This window comes from Cervus elaphus, chromosome 5 (assembly GCF_910594005.1).
Source record: "Cervus elaphus chromosome 5, mCerEla1.1, whole genome shotgun sequence".
Taxonomy (NCBI): Eukaryota; Metazoa; Chordata; class Mammalia; order Artiodactyla; family Cervidae; genus Cervus; species Cervus elaphus.
The window spans coordinates 93,919,286-93,944,613 of record NC_057819.1 but is presented as its reverse complement, the minus strand read 5'-3'; the positions used below and the strand labels follow the sequence as shown (position 1 = coordinate 93,944,613).

The following is a 25,328-nucleotide window of genomic DNA, read 5'->3' as shown; positions in this document are numbered from 1 at the left end:
TCTTTGCAACCCCAGGGACTACACACGGTTCCTCTGTCCATGGAATTCCTAAGGCAAGAATACTGGAGTGGGTTTGCCACTCCCTTCTCCTGGGGAACCTCCTGATCCAGGGATCGAACCCAGGTGTCCTGAATTGCAGGCAGATTCTTTACCGTCTGAGCCACCAGGGAAGCCCCCTGTTTTCCTTAAATGACCGCTTAAAAGCAGCAAGAACTGTAACTCCTGGGAATGCAGAGGTGCCTGTGAATCAGCGACCAGCCATGAGGCTACACAGAAGCCATTCTGGATAGGAATTCTAATCTTCACTCATACCACTCTTGGTCCACATTAACTCGTGTTAACTGTTATGTGAACCTCGTGTCTAGCATTCCCAAACTTCTGGGAGTATCTCTCCTTCCTAAGCCAGAACATCTCTCTCATCCACCCACTGCTTCCTGCTTCCACTGTGCTACATGCTTCCGCTGCCACAGACAACCTGAGGAGTGTGGGCTGTCTTCCTCTGGGTGGCCTTTTCCTATTTCTTGTCCTAGGAATCTGGTTCCAAGCCTCTCTTGTCTACTATATATGTCCCAGAAGTCCAGAAACCCTTTGTCTGGAGGGTCCAAAGAGAATGGGGGAGAGGGAGACAAGGTTTACTGAGGGATTTCTACAGAGCCATTTCCCCAATCAACGATTAGTTTTAAATCCTTTTTTTTTTCCTAAGAAAGAATAAGTTCATTGTTTACTGTTCCATTCACATAAACAGCCTCAGGTGTCTGGTGGGATAACACACTTACATGGAGGAATGTGTGCTTGTGCATGTATATTTATGGCATGTGAGATCTTAGTTCCCTGACCAGTGATGAAACCCATGCCCCCTGCATTGCGAGAGCAGAGTCTTAACCACCTGCTGATGCTCCTCCTTCCAAAAAGTCTATATTACTAGTCTGTCAAGACTCATGCTCTATTGTTTTATTTGGTTCTTCATGGAAACTAAAGATCACAGCTGCCTTTTTGCTTAACAAACTTAGCTTCTAGCCTTACTGCAGCCCCCATTTGCTTTTTTTTTTTTTTTTTAAAGAATTTTGAATATGGAGTCAGTAAGTGGGAGATAGAGGTGCTTCTGAATTCTCATGTGCATGGCACAGACAGTCACTATGGGGATTGCAATAGATTATAGACAATGCCCTTCCTTTTAGAAGACTATAATCAGAACCTTTTTCCCCTAAAAATTGAATTTTGGGGCTTTGGGGCTTCCAGGTGGCTCAGTGATAAAGAATCTGCATGCCAACACAGGAACTGTGGGTTCGATCCCTGAGTTGGAAAGATCCCCTGGAGTAGTAAACGGCAATCCACTCCAGTGTTCTTGCCTGGAAAATTCCATGAACAGAGGAACCTGGCGGGCTACAGCCCATGGGGTTGCAAATAGTCTGACATGACTGAGCACACATGCACTGCACCCTGAGCCACTTTATTCTAATAAAAATCTCTGGGTTGCAACTGTATTTTGTTGCTGTTGGTATAGATTTAGACTATAATTAAGAGGAAATTTACCTTCAACGTATTCAACAATGAGCTCTAAATTAACTTCCAGTTCCATAGCAGTTGGATCAAAGTCACAAATATTTTCGACTAACTGTTGGTTTACATACTGTAAACAAAGAACAAAAATCGTGGAATCATCAAGTGGAAGTAGAGTGCCTGATTCCTCAGTTTACAGAGTTCCATTTATACACACTTTGAAACAGGCAAAATCAATCTATGGTGTTAGACATCAGGATTCTGGTTTTACCTTGGGGTGTGAGAGAGAGAGAGAGAGAGTGAGTGTGTGTGTGTGTGTGTGTGTGTGTGTATGAGGCTGGTGATGGGGGAGGGTAAAAAGGAAGGCTTGGGGATGCCACTCATGTTCTGTTTCTTGTTCTAGGTGCCTCTTACATTCATTGTGTAAAAATTCTTGCCTTTGTGTATCAAGGATTTGTGCAATTAAGATTTGTATATCTAAGCCCGTGTAAGTTATTCTTCAATAAAGAGTTTTTGTTTTTTTTTTAATGAAACTTACCAGTTTACAGCAATCCCAACTTTCTAAGTCACTTGATTGCAATTTTGGATGAAAGAACACGATAATTGCTTTCAGGATGTCTTGTACTAATTTTATGTTGGCTTTCAGATCCTGGGATTGGCTGTCTGGTGGGGCTTCGTCCTCTGCCAGAGGGTCATAATCATACAGTAACAGCGACACAAAGTCTGAGGATGTAAGTAGCCCGAGGCACTCCTGTAGCTCCCGTAGCATGACTCTGAAGAAGAGAATGCCTGCCCGCTGGACTTCTCCCACATTTTCAATCTCTAGAACAACAGAAAAACATTCCACATGGCTGTTCAGAACAAATACTACTTTTTTTACGGGATTCTGAATGTAATATAGCAAACCTTTGTTTTCTTTTTAGGAAAAAAAGACTATATCCTATAGTGTTAAACAATCTTAGTTTCTCTAGTCATGAAATCAAAAGGCAAAAATGGAATCACACCTGTGGGGTTCACAGGCAGAGGCTCTGAAAGAAGGTAAAACCTTTATTTGGAGCTGGACCTTGGTTTGAAACCTACTTTCACCCTTATTAGTTCAGTTGTCTCTCTGAGCCTCCTTTTCATTTTCTGTGAGAAGAGTTGATCCCTACTTTCCCATTGAGCTGTGGAAATTAACAGGAGATGGTATATGGGAAAGTGCTTAGTCCCAGGTCTTACACATAGTGGATGCTCAAAAGATATGAATTTTCCTTTCTTTTTCCTTTTTATCCCACACTGTGTAATGGCTAGAAGTGTTTCAGCTTTATCCAACAGTGTTACTCTACTAATTCTATTTATTCCAATCTTGATAGTGAAAGGTTTCCATGCTTTCTTCTTCCCTCCCTTCTGCCTACTCTGATTTTGTGGTAAGAGTAGCTGGGTGGAGGTGGAATCGCAAAAACTGGGGTCTGTTCTTGGCTCTGCAGTAGCTTGCTCTTAGACCTTTACTTTGACAGGCCTTAGCTCCTTTCTCTGCAAAATGAGATGTTCCTGTGAGTTAATGCTGTGAGGGCTTCCCAAGTGGCCCAGTGCTAAAGAATCCACTTGCCTTTCAGGAGCCACAGGTTCCCTGGGTTGGGAAGATCCCCTGGAGGAGGAAATGGCAACCCACTCCAGCATTCTTGCCAGCATAATTCCATGGACAGAGCAGGTTGGGATTACAAAAGAGTCAGACACAACTGAGCATGCAAGCACACTGTGGTGGAAAGAGCACCCAAACTGGGGAGCAAATCCAGCTTTTACCACCTGTTAACTGTGTGATTTGGTGCAAGCGGTTTCGTTTCTCTGAACTCTACTTCCCTTGACTGTAAAATGAAATAATCACCATTAACCTCCTAGGTTATGGTAAGGACTAATTGAAATACCATATTTAAAGTGCTTGACACATGATGTGGCATTTAATAAATGCTACTTCTATACTGCCTTTATGAGTCCTTCAGTTCTAAAACCATGACTCTAGGCAAGAAAATGTGATTCCTTACCCTTTGCTCTAACGTATAGGCCAGATTGCATGAAGGAAATCCTTCCATGTGGAAAGATCTGTATTTTGCAACAATTCGTTTTAGAAAATGTATCCTTCATTGTATTGTCTGATTTCCCCTACACTTATTAAATCTATGAATTCAGACAGTTGCCGCATTCACAATACCTAGCATGTAGTTTTTCTTTATTTCTCCAGATAATTCGCCCAGTATTTCACTGCAGGCAAGCTGAATCACCTTCAGCATTTTCTGTAGGTCTTTAAACTCTCGATACAACAACATCTTCCTCTTGCCAATGTTAACATCGAGAACTCCCAAAGCTTCTCCTGTTCTCTCACGAAGTGGAACTACGATGTGGTTTTCTCCACAGACAGAGGCCAAAACAACTTCTGAGCTGTCTGTGCACTTAAAGAGGAAATCTCTGAAACCAAAACCAAATAAACATAAGGAGGGTATAAAATAAAAACCTGTTCACAACATTCCACCCAAACACACTGAATCACCTCCTCTTGTATACTGGAGCCACACCAGCCCTTTTGTGATCTCATCTGCCTGACACATTCCACCCCTTAAGTTCTCATGGCTCAGCTCCCTCAGCTCCTCACAGAGAAGCCCTCCCTGACCCCTGTGATCTAAAGTAGCTGCACCAGAGTCGGACCCCATCCAGTTCAGTTCAGTCGCTCAGTCACGTCCAATTCTTTGCGACCCCATGGACCGCAGCACGCCAGGCTTCCCTGTCCATCACCAACTCCCAGAGTTGACTCAAACTCATGTCCATTGAGTCAGTGATGCCATCCAACCATCTCATTCTCTGTCATCCCCTTCTCCTCCTGCCTTCAATCTTTGCCAGCATCAGGGTTTTTTCAAATGAGTCAGCTCTTCACATCAGGTGGCCAAAGTATTGGAGTTTCAGCCTCAACATCAGTCCTTCCAATGAACACTAAAGACTGATCTCCTTTAGGATGGACTGGTTGGATCTCCTTGCAGTCCAAGGGACTCTCAAGAGTCTTTTCCAACACCACCGTTCAAAAGCATCAATTCTTCAGTGCTCAACTTTCTTTATAGTCCAACTGTCACCTCCATACATGACTACTGGAAAAACCATAGCCTTGACTAGATGGACCTTTGTTGGCAAAGTAATGTCTCTGCTTTTTAATATGCTCTCTAGGTTGGTCACAGCTTTTCTTCCAAGGAGCAAACGTCTTTTAATTTCATGGCTGCAATCACCATCTGCAGTGATTTTGGAGCCCTCAAAAATAGTCTGCCACTGTTTTCCCATCTATTTGCCATGAATTGATGGGACCAGATGCCATGATCTTAGTGTTCTGAATGTTGAGCTTTAAGCCAACTTTTCCACTTTCCTCTTTCACTTTAATCAAGAGGCTCTTTAGTTCTTCTTCGCTTTCTGCCATAAGGGTGGTGTCATCTGCATATCTGAGGTTATTGATATTTCTCCCGGCAATCTTGTCTCCAGCTTGTGCTTCATCCAGCCCAGCGTTTCTCATGATGCACTCTGCATATAAATTAAATAAGCAGGGTGACAATATACAGCCTTGATGTACTCCTTTTCCTGTTTGGAACCAGTCTGTTGTTCCCTGTCCATCCACTTTGCCTTATTTTTAAATTTTTATTTATTTGGCTGTGCCGGGTTTTAGTTGCAGCATGCAGGATCTAGTTCCCTGACCAGGGAACAAACCTGGGCCCCCTGCATTGAGAGTGCTGAGTCTTAGCCACTGGATCTCCAAGGAAGTCCAATTCTGCCTTACTGTGTTTACTATAGACTTGTCCTTCACTGAGGGTGTTCATTTTTTGTTTACGTATTGTCCAATAAGTCTTGGTTGAATGCCCAAAGAAGGATGAATGTGTTAGGTCAGGTTCACTAGAAGCAGAGCCTGAGAAAGGGATGCTCTGTGCGAATTAGTCACTGAGGGAGTGCTTTCGGGAGAAACCTGTGAAGGTCTGAGGCAAACAGGATGGTGAAGCGGGAGATGCTAAGGGATTTCCTTGGTGGTCCAGTGGCCAAGACTGCACTCTCAATGCAGGGGGCCTGGTTCAAGCCCCTATCACAGAACTAGATCCTGCCTGACAGTGACTAAGAGTTTGCATGCCACAACTAAGACCAGGTACAGCCAGATAAATAAATATTTTTAAAAGTGTGATTTCAGGTGAAGTTTATCCTCAGCCTGATCCCAAAAGGAGCTTTGGAAGGCAAATTGCACCCACACTCTGCCCCACCTGGAAGCAGGGAAGAGGTCTTCTGTCATTCATTAGAGCTCTAAGCAGAAACAGATACATCTTGACTTAACAGTTGAGTTACCACTGACTATCTGTGAGTCACTACAGAATGCTAAGAATAGCCAGCTGTCTCCCACCATTAGTAGCTAAAAATACAGACTCATGGATGTAGAAATGAGTCAAGCAGAGTTCCCCATGGACCATAACATAGTCCGTGTTTCTATAAATATTACTCATTAAGAGGCTGCCCAGAAGGCTCAATGGTAAAGAATCTGACTGCCAATACAGGAGATGCAGACAAGCTTTCAAACCCTAGATTGGAAAGATCACCTGGAGAAGGGAATGGCTACCCACTCCAATATTCTTGCCTGGAGAATCCCATAGACAGAGTAGCCTGGTAGGCTAGAGTCCATAGGGCTGCAAAACAGCACCTATTTCAGTGAGGGACCTGAGGTTTTCATAGAAATGTAGCAGCTCCTTCTTTCCCTTGGGAAGTATAAACACCTCCTTTTATCTCTTTCCCCCTTTCCCCATCTACATGATATTGAGATGTCATTCCTTTTAGGTATCTGTAAAAATGCTGGTGCTTAGCACAGCCTCAGAAAAAACACATTTAGGGAATTTCCTAGCGATTCAGTGGCTAGGACTCTGTGCTTCCACTGCAAGGGGCATGGGTTCAATCTCTGGTTGGGAAACTAAGATCCTTCATGCTGTGGGTATGGCCAAAAAAGCACATTTGTAGTTCATAACAACAATCCTGTCATGATAGAAAGGTTATGCCCTTGTTTTGCTGTTCCTACCCCTTGCTGCCGCTGAGCCATGTCTTCATGATAGCCATAGTAGTGAGGCATCATGCTAAGCTTCCTTGGTCAACAGAGTTCCTCAAAAGGCACCTGCTCTAAGTTATAAACAGGAATCCAAGGCTGTAAGTCTGGGTGTTAGAAGGACCCTCGCAAAACTCTTAACCAGCACAAGGAATAACTATATGGAAAGGAGCTTAAAACTGAGTGAACATTCTGGTATGAGGCCAAACTGAAATTGAATTAACATAGGTACTTAAATGTCAGATTGCCTACTAGCCTGAGATAGGTTACTACCCATTCAACTATGCTGACCCTCTAAGAAGCAGTGTATTCTAGTTAAGCAGGTGTATTCTAGTTAAGATCTGTTTTTGCAGTAGTTTAATAGCGTTCTTTGCATTTCACACATGAGAGGCATTTAAGGTCATCTAGAACTGGGTACTTATTAAAGGCAACATTCTCTGCCTCCTCCCCATCTTTGCCCCAGCCTGTCTTCTTTAAGTTCAAAAAAAAAAAAAAAAAAGTCCACAGGCTAGCTAACATTAAGAGGATGAGCTCTGATTAGTGAAGTGGGTATATCTTTCATAACCATGGTGGGTTTTTGTTAATTCCATGTTAATAAGAAAATCATAAAAAATAAAACACTAAATTGAAATCTGTTTTAAAAAGAACTTAAGGGGGAAAGGACCCAGGCAGACAAAGGTCTGCAGTAATTTTCCTTTAAAGCCCAATCAGAATGAGAGCCATTATATTCATAAGAAGCAGAAGCTGGCAGTCAAACAGAACAGGCGGTGAGGTATGTCCCATACCTGAAGATGCATGTCTTCCTAAAGACGACAGGGGGATTCTTGTGGATTTCTGTTAGACCCTGCAGCCCTGTGACCATCATATTTCGTAAAACATAGTCTGAATCCTTGAAAAGAGGTAGAAATTTCATTACAGAGAGGAGCGATTAAACTTCATGCACTCGTTGAGACTTTTGGGGACAAATAAATAGAAAAAAATTAGAAAAGCTTAGGCAATATAAAATGTTTTTCAAGTTATAGGTCAAGATCAATATAATTTTGGGCCACAATGATGCCAAACACTTGGAAGGCTTCTAGGTTTGGGCCCCAGAAATTTTTTTCCCTAGACTAATTCATCCTATTGGTCATCCCAACCAGTCTCATGGCTTATGTTTTGTTTTGGTAAAATATACACAGCGTAATATTATTATTTTTGCCATTCATAAGAGTGCAATTCAGTGGGATTAAAGACATTCACAATGTTGTGTAACCGGTCAAATGGTTTTAAATATAATTTACTTACCAGCCTGGATTTCCCCCCAAACACTAAGCTCATATATCCAACTGCCTATTCAATATCTCCACTTAGATATCTAACAGACATTTCAAATTACAGTTTAAAAAATGCTTTTCAATTTAGGAGGTGAGAAATTATCTTTTACTTAAATTTGTATTTCATTATGAGAACAACTGAACATTTTTCCTATGTTTATTGACCATTTGCATGAGGTTTTTTTAAAAATAAAATTGTCTTTTGCTGATTTTTCTTTTGGATTTTCAAAATCCCACTAATTTTTATATAACACTGTTATTTTCTGCCAGATATATGGCAATTAATTGTGTTTATAACTTTGATGCAAGAAAGTTTTACATTTTTATGTTATCAATGTATCAACTTCACTTTAATCACTTCAACCTTTGAGACTCAGCCATCCTTCCCCAGATTACGGTTGTAAATTCCCCCCATCCTTCATTTTCTTAGCTATTCTCATGCATTTATTCTTCCTCCATATGAAGATTAAATCATTTAGCCAATTTAAAAATTGGCAGTCAGGATGGCTGCTATCCAAAAGTCTACAAGCAATAAATGCTGGAGAGGGTGTGGAGAAAAGGGAACCCTCTTACACTGTTGGTGGGAATGCAAACTAGTACAGCCGCTATGGAAAACAGTGTGGAGATTCCTTAAAAAACTGGAAATAGAACTGCCATATGACCCAGCAATCCCACTTCTGGGCATACACATTGAGGAAACCAGATCTGAAAGAGACACGTGCACCCCAATGTTCATCGCAGCACTGTTTATAATAGCCAGGACATGGAAGCAACCTAGATGCCCATCAGCAGATGAATGGATAAGGAAGCTGTGGTACATATACACCATGGAATATTACTCAGCCGTTAAAAAGAATTCATTTGAACCAGTCCTAATGAGATGGATGAAACTCTTATATAGAGTGAAGTAAGCCAGAAAGATAAAGAACATTACAGCATACTAACACATATATATGGAATTTAGAAAGATGGTAACGATAACCCTATATGCAAAACAGAAAAAGAGACACAGAAATACAGAACAGACTTTTGAACTCTGTGGGAGAAGGTGAGGGTGGGATGTTTTGAAAGAACAGCATGTATATTATCTATGATGAAACAGATCACCAGCCCAGGTGGGATGCATGAGACAAGTGCTCGGGCCTGGTGCACTGGGAAGACCCAGAGGAATCGGGTGGAGAGGGAGGTGGGAGGTGGGATCGGGATTGGGAATACATGTAAATCTATGGCTGATTCATATCAATGTATGACAAAACCCACTGAAATGTTGTGAAGTAATTAGCCTCCAACTAATAAAAAAAATAAAAAAATAAATAAATAAATAAAATTTATCCAAGATGAAAAAAAAAAATGCTAGAATTTTTCTTGCAATTTTGTTAAACTTGAAAATAACTTTGGTAAAAAATTTGATTTTTTAAAAAGTTATATTTATGGCGAGCTGTTTTTACTCTTAGCCTGAAGGTGGTGATGGTAGTCAGTCACTCAGTCATGTCTGGCTCTTTGCGACCCCGTAGACTGTAGCCCACCAGTCTCCTCTGTTCATGGGATTATCCAGGCAAGAATCCTAGAGTGGCTTGCTATTTCCTTCTCCAGGGACTCTTCCTGACCCAGGGATCAAACCAGCTTCTCCTGCTTGACAGGGAGATTCTTTACCACTGAGCCACCTGGGAAGCCCAAAGAGGTAAGGAGAGGAAGCAATTACCAGAACCTGGAGAAGACAGCCAAGTAGAGAGGACCATGTGACTAAAAGTACAGTGGTCTTTTTTCTTTTTAATTCCCAACTTTTATTTTTGGCCTCCTCATTCTCTAAGTATCAAATTACTTTCTTCTTGAATCAAAGACTGTATACTGAATTTGTTTAAAACACAGCTGAGTGCTGTCTTTCTCTAATAGGTAAATATTTTTAACAGTAAATTTGAAATGTGTGTGGTCCAAAGAAGAAGGATAAAGAAAAAGAATAGATTATGATCTCTTATTTCCCATTAACATAAGATTAACATAAGATTTCATATATCGAGGGCATGGAGCCCTCTTCAAGCAGACATTCTGAGCAGGACTATTGTTCAAAAATGTTAAAAAAAAGAGAATGTATTAGCAGTTTTCATAACCCACAGAGATCACTGGACTTCTTGTCTCTTGAACGGAGACCTGGGGGCCGGGAACTCTTCTTGCCACACCGAGCCCCCCGCATGGCCCTTCATTCTATTTGAACAGTGGCCTTTTGTTGAAGAACACAGCTAACCCAAAGCAACCTAGAGAGGGAGAGCCAGAAGCATAAATACCCCAACCTCACTCTCCTTCTGCCTGCCAGTCTCCTACTGGTGCCTTTCACTGGACAAACCCAAGCTACCTTCAGAAGCTACCTTCTCTGAGTTGGGCTCAACAAAGTACGTAGAGATGGCAGTGATGCTGGGTGTGATGTTGTAGAGCCAGCCGATGCCAGTGATCACAATATGAAGGATGTGCTCCCGGCTGTGGACATAGTGATAGGCAGTACTAAAGACATTGGCAACACCCTGTAGAGACAGAAATTTAAATTGCCTTTTCTTTTAAAAATAGCGAAATAATTAGTAATGCATCAATTGGATTATCTTTTTTTTAATTTTACTTTTGCTTATTTGGTGGCATCAAATCTTAATAGTTGCACACATGGGCTCTTCATTGTGGTGTGTGGGCTTATTTGCCCCCTGGCATGTGCAATCTTAGTTCCCTGACCAGGGATCAAACCTGCATCCCCTGCCTTGGAAGGCAGATTCTTAACCACTGTACCATCCGAGAGAGTCCCCTGAATTATCTTTTTAATTAATGATCATCTGTTGTTACTGTTGTTGTTGTTTCATTGCTCAGTTGTGTCCGACTCTGTAACACCATGGACTGTAGCCCACCAGACTCCTCTGTCCATGGGATTTTCCAGGCAAGAATACTGGAATGGGATGCCATTTCCTCCTCCAGGAGATCTTCCAGACCCATTGATCAAACCTACAACTCCTGTATTGGCAGGCAGATTCTTTATCACTGAGCCACCAGGGAAGCCCAATAATCATCTACTTCCTAAAAATTATTCATTGGTTCTCAAAAGGCATTGCAAAAGTGTTCTCAAAAGTGTTCTCACAGGTTCCATTATGAAAAAATGAGACCAAAAGAGTAAACAGAGGTCCACCGGAAAATCTGTCTAACTTATTATGTTTCCTGATAATCATCCAGTGAAATCAGTGGTATATACTACCAGAAAGCAGTGTCATAAGAACAAGGTAAACTTTGAAATGAGAAAAAAAAAAGTTTAAAAGCCAAGAACTAATGCCAGTCTTGGACAGATGGGTAAGAACTGCCCCAATCTGATGCAAGATTAATGTCTGCGTGTTTACACGGCTACTGTCATCAGATCAGCTGTGCAGGTAATGCTGGGTTCCCAGGCCTGCAGTATCCTAGATTACACGGTTTTCTTTGACATATAAAGAGAGCCTGTTCCACAGAGAAAGGATCGGAAACCCTTAGTACCCATCCATAGTCTTGTTGTCAAGAAGCCCTAGGATGGGACTTCCCTGGTGGTCCAGTGGTTGAGACTTCACCTTTCAACGCAGATAGGAAGCAGTGTTATAGCACATTCAATAAAGACTTTAAAAAATGGTCACATCAAGAAAAACTCTAGGAAGAACCACAAATTCTTCAAAAATATCTGCATTTTATATTATGACCCAAGGCATCTAAGGGTAACTCAAAAGCCTTTACCTCCAAGGGCTAGAAGGTCAATTTAGAATTCACTTTGACATGTTCTCTAAAAAGACTATATATAGTTCACTTAATGATAATTTGGAGTATAGTTCACCATACTCTTCCATTTTGCATCTTAATATCTTCACATCATCCTTATGTCAGAAGAGAATGAAACTTATTATTAAAAAGATGTCCAGGGGAAAAGATTCTACCACTTCCTCAGTTATACATCCAGTAAATGAGAGGGAGAAAAATTTAAATAATGGTAAATAAACATTAAGAGCATCCAGGGGAACAAATGATAGCAACTTCCTGATTGCTGCTACATCCCAGTCCAATGCCTCCATAGGGTTTTCAATCTTCCTTCACTGAAATTTTTATCCATAAAATTAAATTAAAAAAAATTTTTTTCTTTTTGGCTGCGCTGTGTGGCATGTGGGTTTTTAGTTCCCCAACCAGGGACTAAACCCATGCTCCCTGCTATGGAAGTGTGGAGTCTTAACCACTGGACCACCAAGAAATCCTAAAATTAAATTTAAATGCTTGTACAAATGGTCTAGTTATTTTATAATCTTAAAAGTGCTTTCCAGGGACTTCCGTAATGGTCCAGGGGCTAAGACTGTGCACTCCCCATGCACGGGGCCTGGGTTTGATCTTTGGTCAGGGAACTAGATCCCATGTGCCACAACTAAAGATCCTACATGCTGCAACTAAGACCTGGCACAGCCAAATAAATAATAAAATAAATAAATATATATTTTTTAAAAAGTGCCTTTCCTTTTTTTAGTTTCTTTTGTTTAATTTTATTTTCATTTAGCAGATAGTGTGAGATACTTAAACACCATCTTCAAACAAGGGACCTAATTTCAAAAACCTATTTTATTTATTTAGTTAGTTATCTTAATACTTATTCATTTATTTGACTGCCTCGGGTCTTAGTTGCTGCCCAAGGGATCTTCATTGACGTCATGCAGGATCTTTGGTTGTGGCCTGTGGCTCCCAGGTTTAGTTGTGCCTCAGCAAGTGGGATCTTAGTTCCCCAACTAGATATCAAACCCATGACCCCTGCATTGGCAGGCAGATTCTTTACCACTGGACCACCAGGGAAGTCCCCCTCGAACCTATTTTAATATTTGGGGTTTCCTGGGTGGCTCAGTGGTAAAGAATCCTCCTGCCAATGCAGTAGACACAAGCTCAATCCCTGGGTCAGGAAGAGCCTCTGGAGGAAGAAATGGCAACCCACTCCAGTATTATTCTTGCCTGGAAATCCCATGGACAGAGGAGCCTGGTGGGCTACATTCCATGGGGTTGCAGAGAGTGGAACACGACTGGGCAGTCTTGAAATAAAACTCCACTGAGTGTAAATCTATGGCTGATTCATATCAATGTATGACAAAACCCACTGAAATGTTGTGAAGTAATTAGCCTCCAACTAATAAAAAATTTAAAAAAAAAAAAAAAGAAAACAAAAAACAAAAAAAAAAACTTCACTGATAACCCAGAATAAAACCACATGTTAACCTTGATATAAAGATTCCCACAATAATTTTTTTGCTTTTTTTTTTTTCATTTTTTTTTTTTTAGTTTTTTTTTTTTTTCATTTGGTTTTGTCATACATTGATATGAATCAGCCATGGATTTACATGTATTCCCAATCCCGATCCCCCCTCCCACCTCCCTCTCCACCCGATTCCTCTGGGTCTTCCCAGTGCACCAGGCCCGAGCACTTGTCTCATGCATCCCACCTGGGCTGGTGATCTGTTTCACCATAGATAGTATACATGCTGTTCTTTTGAAATATCCCACCCTCACATTCTCCCACAATGTTCAAAAGTCTGTTCTGTATTTCTGTGTCTCTTTTTCTGTTTTGCATATAGGGTTATCATTATCACCTTTCTAAATTCCATATATATGTGTTAGTATGCTGTAATGTTCTTTATCTTTCTGGCTTACTTCCCTCTGTATAATGGGCTCCAGCTTCATCCATCTCATTAGGACTGGTTCAAATGAATTCTTTTTAACGGCTGAGTAATATTCCATGGTGTATATGTACCACAGCTTCCTTATCCATTCATCTGCTGATGGGCATCTAGGTTGCTTCCATGTCCTGGCTATTATAAACAGTGCTGCGATGAACATTGGGGTGCACGTGTCTCTTTCAGATCTGGTTTCCTCAGTGTGTATGCCCAGAAGTGGGATTGCTGGGTCATATGGCAGTTCTATTTCCAGTTTTTTAAGAAATCTCCACACTGTTTTCCATAGCGGCTGTACTAGTTTGCATTCCCACCAACAGTGTAAGAGGGTTCCCTTTTCTCCACACCCTCTCCAGCATTTATTGCTTGTAGACTTTTGGATAGCAGCCATCCTGACTGGCGTGTAATGGTACCTCATTGTGGTTTTGATTTGCATTTCTCTGATAATGAGTGATGTTGAGCATCTTTTCATGTGTTTGTTAGCCATCTGTATGTCTTCTTTGGAGAAATGTCTGTTTAGTTCTTTGGCCCATTTTTTGACTGGGTCATTTATTTTTCTGGAATTGAGCTGCAGGAGTTGCTTGTATATTTTTGAGATTAATCCTTTGTCTGTTGCTTCATTTGCTATTATTTTCTCCCAATCTGAGGGCTGTCTTTTCACCTTACTTATAGTTTCCTTTGTAGTGCAAAAGCTTTTAAGTTTCATTAGGTCCCATTTGTTTAGTTTTGCTTTTATTTCCAATATTCTGGGAGGTGGGTCATAGAGGATCTTGCTGTGATTTATGTCGGAGAGTGTTTTGCCTATGTTCTCCTCTAGGAGTTTTATAGTTTCTGGTCTTACATTTAGATCTTTAATCCATTTTGAGTTTATTTTTGTGTATGGTGTTAGAAAGTGTTCTAGTTTCATTCTTTTACAAGTGGTTGACCAGTTTTCCCAGCACCACTTGTTAAAGAGGTTGTCTTTTTTCCATTGTATATCCTTGCCTCCTTTGTCAAAGATAAGGTGTCCATAGGTTCGTGGATTTATCTCTGGGCTTTCTATTCTGTTCCATTGATCTATATTTCCGTCTTTGTGCCAGTACCATACTGTCTTGATGACTGTGGCTTTGTAGTAGAGTCTGAAGTCAGGCAGGTTGATTCCTCCAGTTCCATTCTTCTTTCTCAAGATTATTTTGGCTATTCGAGGTTTTTTGTATTTCCATACAAATTGTGAAATTCTTTGGTCTAGTTCTGTGAAAAATACCGTTGGTAGCTTGATAGGGATTGCATTGAATCTATAGACTGCTTTGGGTAGAATAGCCATTTTGACAATATTGATTCTTCCAATCCATGAACACGGTATGTTTCTCCATCTGTTTGTGTCCTCTTTGATTTCTTTCATCTGTGTTTTATAGTTTTCTATGTATAGGTCCTTTGTTTCTTTAGGTAGATATACTCCTAAGTATTTTATTCTTTTTGTTGCAATGGTGAATGGTATTGTTTCCTTAATTTCTCTTTCTGTTTTTTCATTGTTAGTATATAGGAATGCAAGGGATTTCTGTGTGTTAATTTTATATCCTGCAACTTTACTATATTCATTGATTAGCTCTAGTAATTTTCTGGTAGAGTCTTTAGGGTTTTCTATATAGAGGATCATGTCATCTGCAAACAGTGAGAGTTTTACTTCTTCTTTTCCTATCTGGATTCCTTTTACTTCGTTTTCTGCTCTGATTGCTGTGGCCAGAACTTCCAACACTATGTTGAATAGTAGTGGTGAGAGTGGGCACCCTTGTCTTGTTCCTGATTTCAGGGGAAATGCCTTCAATTTTTCACCATTGAGGGTGATGCTTGCTGTGGGTTTGTCATATATAGCTTTTATTATGTTGAGGTATGTTCCTTCTATTCCTGCTTTTTGGAGAGTTTTAATCATAAATGAGTGTTGAATTTTGTCAAAGGCTTTCTCTGCATCTATTGAGATAATCATATGGTTTTTATCTTTCAATTTGTTAATGTGGTGTATTACATTGATTGATTTGCGGATATTAAAGAATCCTTGCATTCCTGGGATAAAGCCCACTTGGTCATGGTGTATGATTTTTTTAATATGTTGTTGGATTCTGTTTGCTAGAATTTTGTTAAGGATTTTTGCATCTATGTTCATCAGTGATATTGGCCTGTAGTTTTCTTTTTTTGTGGCATCTTTGTCTGGTTTTGGAATTAGGGTGATGGTGGCCTCATAGAATGAGTTTGGAAGCTTACCTTCATCTGCAATTTTCTGGAAGAGTTTGAGTAAGATAGGTGTTAGCTCCTCTCTAAATTTTTGGTAGAATTCAGCTGTGAAGCCATCTGGTCCTGGGCTTTTGTTTGCTGGAAGATTTTTGATGACAGTTTCGATTTCCTTGCTTGTGATGGGTCTGTTAAGATCTTCTATTTCTTCCTGGTTCAGTTTTGGAAAGTTATACTTTTCTAAGAATTTGTCCATTTCATCCAAGTTGTCCATTTTATTGGCATAGAGCTGCTGGTAGTAGTCTCTTATGATCCTTTGTATTTCAGTGTTGTCTGTTGTGATCTCTCCATTTTCATTTCTAATTTTGTTAATTTGGTTTTTCTCTCTTTGTTTCTTAATGAGTCTTGCTAATGGTTTGTCAATTTTGTTTATTTTTTCAAAAAACCAGCTTTTAGCTTTGTTGATTTTTGCTATGGTCTCTTTAGTTTCTTTTGCATTTATTTCTGCCCTGATTTTTAAGATTTCTTTCCTTCTGCTAACTCTGGGGTTCTTCATTACTTCCTTCTCTAATTGCTTTAGGTGTAGAGTTAGGTTATTTATTTGGTTTTTTTCTTGTTTCTTGATGTAAGCCTGTAATGCTATGAACCTTCCCCTTAGCACTGCTTTTACAGTGTCCCATAGGTTTTGGGTTGTTGTGTTTTCATTTTCATTCATTTCTATACATATTTTGATTTCTTTTTTGATTTCTTCTATGATTTGTTGGTTATTCAGAAGCGTGTTATTTAGCCTCCATATGTTTGAAGTTTTAATTCTTAGAAAAGTACAACTTTCCAAAACTGAACCAGGAAGAAATAGAAGATCTTAACAGACCCATCACAAGCAAGGAAATCGAAACTGTCATCAAAAATCTTCCAGCAAACAAAAGCCCAGGACCAGATGGCTTCATAGCTGAATTCTACCAAAAATTTAGAGAAGAGCTAACACCTATCTTACTCAAACTCTTCCAGAAAATTGCAGATGAAGGTAAGCTTCCAAACTCATTCTATGAGGCCACCATCACCCTAATTCCAAAACCAGACAAAGATGCCACAAAAAAAGAAAACTACAGGCCAATATCACTGATGAACATAGATGCAAAAATCCTTAACAAAATTCTAGCAAACAGAATCCAACAACATATTAAAAAAATCATACACCATGACCAAGTGGGCTTTATCCCAGGAATGCAAGGATTCTTTAATATCTGCAAATCAATCAATGTAATACACCACATTAACAAATTGAAAGATAAAAACCATATGATTATCTCAATAGATGCAGAGAAAGCCTTTGACAAAATTCAACACTCATTTATGATTAAAACTCTCCAAAAAGCAGGAATAGAAGGAACATACCTCAACATAATAAAAGCTATATGTGACAAACCCACAGCAAGCATCACCCTCAATGGTGAAAAATTGAAGGCATTTCCCCTGAAATCAGGAACAAGACAAGGGTGCCCACTCTCACCACTACTATTCAACATAGTGTTGGAAGTTCTGGCCACAGCAATCAGAGCAGAAAACGAAGTAAAAGGAATCCAGATAGGAAAAGAAGAAGTAAAACTCTCACTGTTTGCAGATGACATGATCCTCTATATAGAAAACCCTAAAGACTCTACCAGAAAATTACTAGAGCTAATCAATGAATATAGTAAAGTTGCAGGATATAAAATTAACACACAGAAATCCCTTGCATTCCTATATACTAACAATGAAAAAACAGAAAGAGAAATTAAGGAAACAATACCATTCACCATTGCAACAAAAAGAATAAAATACTTAGGAGTATATCTACCTAAAGAAACAAAGGACCTATACATAGAAAACTATAAAACACAGATGAAAGAAATCAAAGAGGACACAAACAGATGGAGAAACATACCGTGTTCATGGATTGGAAGAATCAATATTGTCAAAATGGCTATTCTACCCAAAGCAGTCTATAGATTCAATGCAATCCCTATCAAGCTACCAACGGTATTTTTCACAGAACTAGACCAAAGAATTTCACAATTTGTATGGAAATACAAAAAACCTCGAATAGCCAAAATAATCTTGAGAAAGAAGAATGGAACTGGAGGAATCAACCTGCCTGACTTCAGACTCTACTACAAAGCCACAGTCATCAAGACAGTATGGTACTGGCACAAAGACGGAAATATAGATCAATGGAACAGAATAGAAAGCCCAGAGATAAATCCACGAACCTATGGACACCTTATCTTTGACAAAGGAGGCAAGGATATACAATGGAAAAAAGACAACCTCTTTAACAAGTGGTGCTGGGAAAACTGGTCAACCATTTGTAAAAGAATGAAACTAGAACACTTTCTAACACCATACACAAAAATAAACTCAAAATGGATTAAAGATCTAAATGTAAGACCAGAAACTATAAAACTCCTAGAGGAGAACATAGGCAAAACACTCTCCGACATAAATCACAGCAAGATCCTCTATGACCCACCTCCCAGAATATTGGAAATAAAAGCAAAACTAAACAAATGGGACCTAATGAAACTTAAAAGCTTTTGCACTACAAAGGAAACTATAAGTAAGGTGAAAAGACAGCCCTCAGATTGGGAGAAAATAATAGCAAATGAAGCAACAGACAAAGGATTAATCTCAAAAATATACAAGCAACTCCTGCAGCTCAATTCCAGAAAAATAAATGACCCAGTCAAAAAATGGGCCAAAGAACTAAACAGACATTTCTCCAAAGAAGACATACAGATGGCTAACAAACACATGAAAAGATGCTCAACATCACTCATTATCAGAGAAATGCAAATCAAAACCACAATGAGGTACCATTACACGCCAGTCAGGATGGCTGCTATCCAAAAGTCTACAAGCAATAAATGCTGGAGAGGGTGTGGAGAAAAGGGAACCCTCTTACACTGTTGGTGGGAATGCAAACTAGTACAGCCGCTATGGAAAACAGTGTGGAGATTTCTTAAAAAACTGGAAATAGAACTGCCATATGACCCAGCAATCCCACTTCTGGGCATACACACTGAGGAAACCAGATCTGAAAGAGACACGTGCACCCCAATGTTCATCGCAGCACTGTTTATAATAGCCAGGACATGGAAGCAACCTAGATGCCCATCAGCAGATGAATGGATAAGGAAGCTGTGGTACATATACACCATGGAATATTACTCAGCCGTTAAAAAGAATTCATTTGAACCAGTCCTAATGAGATGGATGAAGCTGGAGCCCATTATACAGAGGGAAGTAAGCCAGAAAGATAAAGAACATTACAGCATACTAACACATATATATGGAATTTAGAAAGGTGATAATGATAACCCTATATGCAAAACAGAAAAAGAGACACAGAAATACAGAACAGACTTTTGAACATTGTGGGAGAATGTGAGGGTGGGATATTTCAAAAGAACAGCATGTATACTATCTATGGTGAAACAGATCACCAGCCCAGGTGGGATGCATGAGACAAGTGCTCGGGCCTGGTGCACTGGGAAGACCCAGAGGAATCGGGTGGAGAGGGAGGTGGGAGGGGGGATCGGGATTGGGAATAAAGACCTGCCCTCTGTAGTTGAAATAAAAAAAAAAATAAATAAATAAAACAATTTTTTCTTGCCTGTCGAGGGCAGGGAAAAAAAAAAAACACTCCACTGATAACCCAGAATAAAACCACACGTTAACCTTGATATAAAGATTCCCACAATAATTTTTTTATTTATTTATAAAATAAATTATTTATTTATTTATTTAATTTATAAAATAAATTATTTATTTTTTTTATTTATTTATAAAAATAAATGTTTTTATTTATTTTTGCTGTTGTTCAACAGTAAGCATCATGGACTTTATTTTCTACTAAGTTTAAGCTAATATAATATTTTAAAGAAGAAATACTGGATAATCACCAATTTTACCAAAGAAGCCACAGCATTACAGGTCATGAAAAAGTGCCACTCCCTTTTTGAGATCTAATTTGAAAACATGAATATTTGAGAAACATTTAGGCTTTTCCTTCATTCTTCATCCTCAAAAATTATAACACTAAACTCAAGAACTATGGTAAGGCATATCATATTTAGCACCATTTGTGTAAAGAGCAAAGGTTTTCTAGGTACCACTATAAATAAAACATAAATATGTCTCTTCTAAAAGTTCATTCCTACTTTTTGGGTTTTAGTTAGTAGTCTAATAGTTGGATTTCAGTTCTATAGCAGAAAATGCTGTTCCTACAATTAATACCATGGGACACATATTAACAAGCTTCCCAGACAATCTGAGGCATAGATATGCAACTGCGTCTGAGTCCCTCCATGTGTAATAGGGAACCTCTTCAAAGACTGACACATGTATGATGACACCATTTATATACATAGCTATACTCTCATCTGGTTTCAGGTTTTACTTTTTCAAAAAGTATAGGATAGACTATCCTACCATTGATCTTGAAGAACTTTTCTATGTCGTACCTGATAGAATCTGATCTCATGGGGTAGGAAGATGTTAATTTTCTGGGGATCTCTTAGAGTGTCAACAGCCAAGACCCCGAATATCCTCATATATGCGTCCTGAAGGGGCAGAGCCAGGAATGACCCACTGTGATCGCTCTTCTTGCGGGAATGGTTCCAGAAGTAGATGTTCCCATGGTGCTGAACTTGGGGGACGTGTATTGGCTTCCCTTCATCCACTACTGTAAAGCTGAGGAACAGGAATACGAGAAAAGGAGAAAGGCACAGAAGAGGGCTTTAGATTAAACTATTCAGGACACTAGATCAATCCATCCATAATCATTAGTATTATATGTCAGAGAAGTGGACTCAGATAAAATTACCAGTTTGGAGAGTCTGACTTGAGAGAAATATTTTTTAAAATAAGCTTAATGGTGTGTATATCGAACAACAAGAAAGACTGTACAGAAAAAAATGAGGATAGATGAGCCAGATACAGTCAGATTAGGGGGACACAATAGAAAGGGCTAGAACTTAAGAGTGATTATGTTGTTATAATGGCTGTAATAAGAATCCAGCTGCATTTGATTTGGCACTATAAGTGTTATTGGGGAAAGATTGATACAAAGAGATATAATGTCAATAAAAGTTGATATAGAGTTCTTACACTATGACAGGCCAAAAAAAAAATAAGCTTAGATCATAACAGAGAAACATATATAAACAAGATGTTATTGTTTAGTTGCTAAGTCATGTCCTACTCTTTTGCAACCCCATCGTGGGTAGCCTACTAGGCTCCTCTGTCCATAGGATTTCCCAGGCAAGAATGCTGGAGTGGGTTGCCATTTCCTTCTCCAGGGGATCCTCCTGACCCAAGAATGGAACCCAAGTCTCCTGCATTGGCAGGCAGATTCTTTACCACTGGGCTACCAGGGAAGCCCATTTAAACAGGATGTGGAGACATAATTTGATTTTCTTTTTTTGGGCTCCAAAATCACTGCAGATGGTGACTGCAGCCATGAAATAAAAAGACACTTACTCCTTAGAAGAAAAGTTATGACCAACCTAGACAGCATATTAAAAAAGCAGAGACATTACTTTACCAACAAAGGTCTGTCTAGTCAAGGCTATAATTTTTCCAGTAGTCATGTATGGAGGTGAGAGTTGGACTATAAAGAAAGTTGAGCACTGAAGTTGAGCACTGAAGAATTGATGCTTTTGAATGGTGGTGTTGGAAAAGACTCTTGAGAGTCCCTTGGACTGCAAGGAGATCCATCCAGTCCATCCTAAAGGAAATCAATCTAGTGTTCATTGGATGCACTGATGTTGAAGCTGAAACTCCAATACTTTGGCCACCTGATGCGAAGAACTGACTTATTTGAAAATACCCTGATGCTGGCAAAGATTGAAGGTGGGAGGAGAAGGGGATGACAGAGGATGAGATGGTTGGATGGCATCACCAACTCAATGGACATGAGTTTGAGTCAACTCTGGGAGCTGGTGATGGACAAGGAGGCCTGGTATGCTGCAGTCCATGGGGTCGTAAAGAGTTAAGACACGACTGAGACATTATTATGGAGACATAATTTACGGAGCAGGTACAAATTATTGAACTGATACTGTGAAGCAAAGTCCCTACATGAAAACCAATGCCCAAGAGCAAGCTCTAGAAAAAATCAGGTGAAATCACCCAAGACTGGAAACCTTTCACCTCCTGCTTGAGAAACTTTGGTAACCTGAGGCATTTCTCTCTTGGGTAGCTAAATAGGAAGGATTTCAGGGCTACTTTACTTCACAAAAGGAATTTTTTTAAAAAAGAAGGGTGAAACCAATGTCTTTGGAAATTCTTACCTGATCCCCTTCATGTCCCTGTAGAGCACTCTTTTCAGAACAAACGGAGCATCATCTAAAGTACAAGCTACATTCCTCAATAGAACATTCCCTCTATCAGGCAGAAGTAGGTTTTCTTCTAAGAGGGAAATGTGAGCACTGATCTTCTTATTTCCATGGGCTTCAGCATCCTGTGGCAAAATGTTTCTGATCATTTATTTGCCAATTGCTATTCTGTTTGGCAATTTGCCAATTGCCAAAGAGCTATTCTCTTAATCATGTCTCCCTTCATTAGCCAATCTGACCCCAATAATTTCATTTCCCTGAGTAAATGATGCAGATATTACCGTAAATAGACAGTGGGGGAAAGGCTGACACCACAGCTGTTTCTGAAACCTGAGTTTTAGTGAGTAGAATAAATTTACTTTATGCCAACCAGACCAGTTCTACTAAAAAAAAAAAAATCTGTCAAGTCTACTTATATTTAGAGGTTTAAAACTTGGATCCCTTTGAACCATACTCATGTTGTATGGGCTTCAATTAGAAGTGCTTATTTTAGAGAGCTCAGGCAAGAAAGATGACTCATATTTCTTGACCATCCACTATGATGTGAATATGAGAAAATGTTCTCAAGAAATTCTTAACATAGTTTGGCTGTGACTTTTGACTTACATCATTTCAGGAAAGGATTACTTAGGGCTCCAGATTGCAGACTATATGCAACTACTATTTCTTTTTCTTTTCAGCTGTACTGCACCGCATGTGGGATCCTAGTTCCCTGATCAGGGATCAAACCCATGCCCTTTGGAGTAGAAGCACAGAGTACTAACCAATCGATCTCCAGGGAAGTCCCACAACTACTATGTCTAGTTAAAATAACTAAAAATTCTATGTACCTAAAATATTATAACAATATTATGTGTTAACATATATGCCAAATATGGGTATAAATTAGGAACATATCAAATTCTCTGATATTTGTCTCCTCTTCCTATAAACTTGGGTTTGTTCTTTGTGCTTTTCTTTTCCCTTCTTGGTTCCTCCTTTTCTACACAGAAAATCAATAGACTAATAAAAATGTAGTAGTAAGATGTCTCTATGGGTACGGCAGATTTCTGAAGCAAGTTGGAACAATAACTCTTTTGCTTTTTGGCTAAGTCCCGTGCAGTGGAAATGCAGTGTCTTAATCACTGCACTGCCAGGGAAATTCCAATATCTCTTTTTCTTGATTGGTCTACTGTTCCTGGTCCCATCATTTCCAATTATTGATATATTGGAAAATTAAGCCATTCAGGGGATGATTCCCATAATCATGTGTTGCTATTTAGCTGAGATGAATGACATAGTTTCCCTGGATCAATGGAAGCTGTGATACTTGTAGAAGACAGCCATGCTGTTCCTGCCTGGGAAAAGCAGTAAGCTGGAAGTGTCTGAGGAAGGCAGCAGAGCTGTGGGTGGTGGTTAATCCAGGTCATGTCTTTTAAGGGACAGGATTCTGCAATAGTCTCAGCTTATTTCTAGGCAGTGCTATGAACTATTGTGTCACGTTGGATTCTACTTTATAATGACTTTATGATTTTAAAAATTCCTTTTATTTTTAATTGGATGGTAATTGCTTTACAATGTTGCATTGGTTTCTGCTGTATAACATCGTAAATCAGCCATAAGTATATACATGTATCCCCTCTGTCTGAAGCCTCCCTCCCACCACCCCCCAAATAGTTCCTTTTAAAACTGACTCCCAAAACAGCGTGCAAGGGAAATATAGCTTAAACTGCTTGTACATCTCCTTACTGGTTTTTGTTTTTTTTTTAATGTCAGTTTATTCAGGGTTATAGGTTTCTTTGACTCTTAGCACAAATGAAATTAGGAATTCCAAGACACAATTCTGTTTCTTATATCTTTCCTCTCTGCTTCTACCTTGCCAATCTGCAGTCATTCCAGTTGCATCTTTACTAGGTTCGGGGTCATTGTAAAACATTGGAATGAGTAAAATATCCATAACAGAGATTTCTCAAGAGAATTTTGTGTGTTCCTCCTTTGCAACCATTGAACATCATCACCTGGGAGGAAATGTTTTTCTCTTATATGTCATTTTAGAGAGCACACCTGGGTGAGGGCCTTAAAGGTCTCGGTGTACACTGGTTCCAAGGACACACCACTTGTCTCTGCAGCACGCTGGATTTGGTGCAGCCACTTTTGTCTGGCACAATTCCTCAGACTCTCAACATGGCTCCTTTCTAAAGAGTTCATCAGAAACTCCACAACGCTTTCCAGAACTTCTTCTTCATTGCCCCTGAGTTCAGAGACAACCAATTCTATGTATTTCTGAAACTGTTTGCAAGACAACCTCACTTCGTGCCCAGGGTGTAGCTTTGGAAATTGGACATGCAGTTTAGCTAAAAGACAGAAACATAAAGCCAAAAACTAGTCAAAAGTTCATTCACCTGTGGGGGAAATTTGCATTCTTACAGCAAATCGAAGCCTCTAACAACTGCTTCTCATGGTAAACCGGGTATATCAAAGGCATCTCCAATAGATGTCCAATAGAACATCTTACAGTGACTTCCTATGCTGAACTCAAGATGATTCCTATATCATCTATTTTTTTAAAGTCAATTTATTTATTTTTAGTTGGAGGATAGTTGCTTTACAGTACTGTGTTGGTTTCTGCCATGCAGCAACATGAATCAGCCATAGGTACACACATGTCCCCTCCCTCTTGGACCTCCCTCCCACCTCCCAGCCCATCACATCCCTCTGGGTTGTCACAGAGCACTGGATCTGAGCTCCCTGCGTCATACAGCAAATTCCCACTGGTTATCTATTTTACATATGGTAATGTATATTGTTTCATTTTAATTCTACCTCTCAGCCAGGAGAAACCTTATAACATCATCCTCAGGTTCCTTAAATTCTAGCATTCATCGTGTCCAACTTCTTTGTTTTACCCATGAAGACACATGGCTCTACAGAAGTTCAGTAACTTGTTCACGGTCATGTGATCACTTCAGTTCAGTTCAGTTCAGTCGCTCAGTTGTGTTCGACTCTTTACGACCCCATGAATCACAGCACGCCAGGCCTCCCTGTCCATCACCAACTCCCGGAGTCCACCCAAACCTATGTCCATTGAGTCGATGATGCCATCCAACCAATCTCACCCTCTGTCATCCCCTTCTCCTCCTGCCATCAATCTTTCCCAGCATCAGGGTCTTTTCAAATGAGTCAGCTC

At 39.7% G+C, this 25,328-nt stretch overlaps 1 protein-coding gene across 1 annotated transcript in view; it reads right to left on the bottom strand.

The window, feature by feature from the left end:
* EFCAB5 (EF-hand calcium binding domain 5) overlaps positions 1-25,328 on the bottom strand; it is a 100,294-nt gene that overhangs the window by 5,780 nt on the left and 69,186 nt on the right. The window contains exons 16-23 of the mRNA XM_043903287.1: positions 24,206-24,495; positions 22,118-22,287; positions 20,288-20,516; positions 10,257-10,409; positions 7,366-7,469; positions 3,689-3,942; positions 2,039-2,322; positions 1,534-1,630 (exon numbers count right to left, since the gene is read on the bottom strand). Coding sequence (XP_043759222.1) covers positions 1,534-1,630; positions 2,039-2,322; positions 3,689-3,942; positions 7,366-7,469; positions 10,257-10,409; positions 20,288-20,516; positions 22,118-22,287; positions 24,206-24,495 — 1,581 coding nt within the window. The remainder of the gene's footprint in view (positions 1-1,533; positions 1,631-2,038; positions 2,323-3,688; positions 3,943-7,365; positions 7,470-10,256; positions 10,410-20,287; positions 20,517-22,117; positions 22,288-24,205; positions 24,496-25,328) is intronic.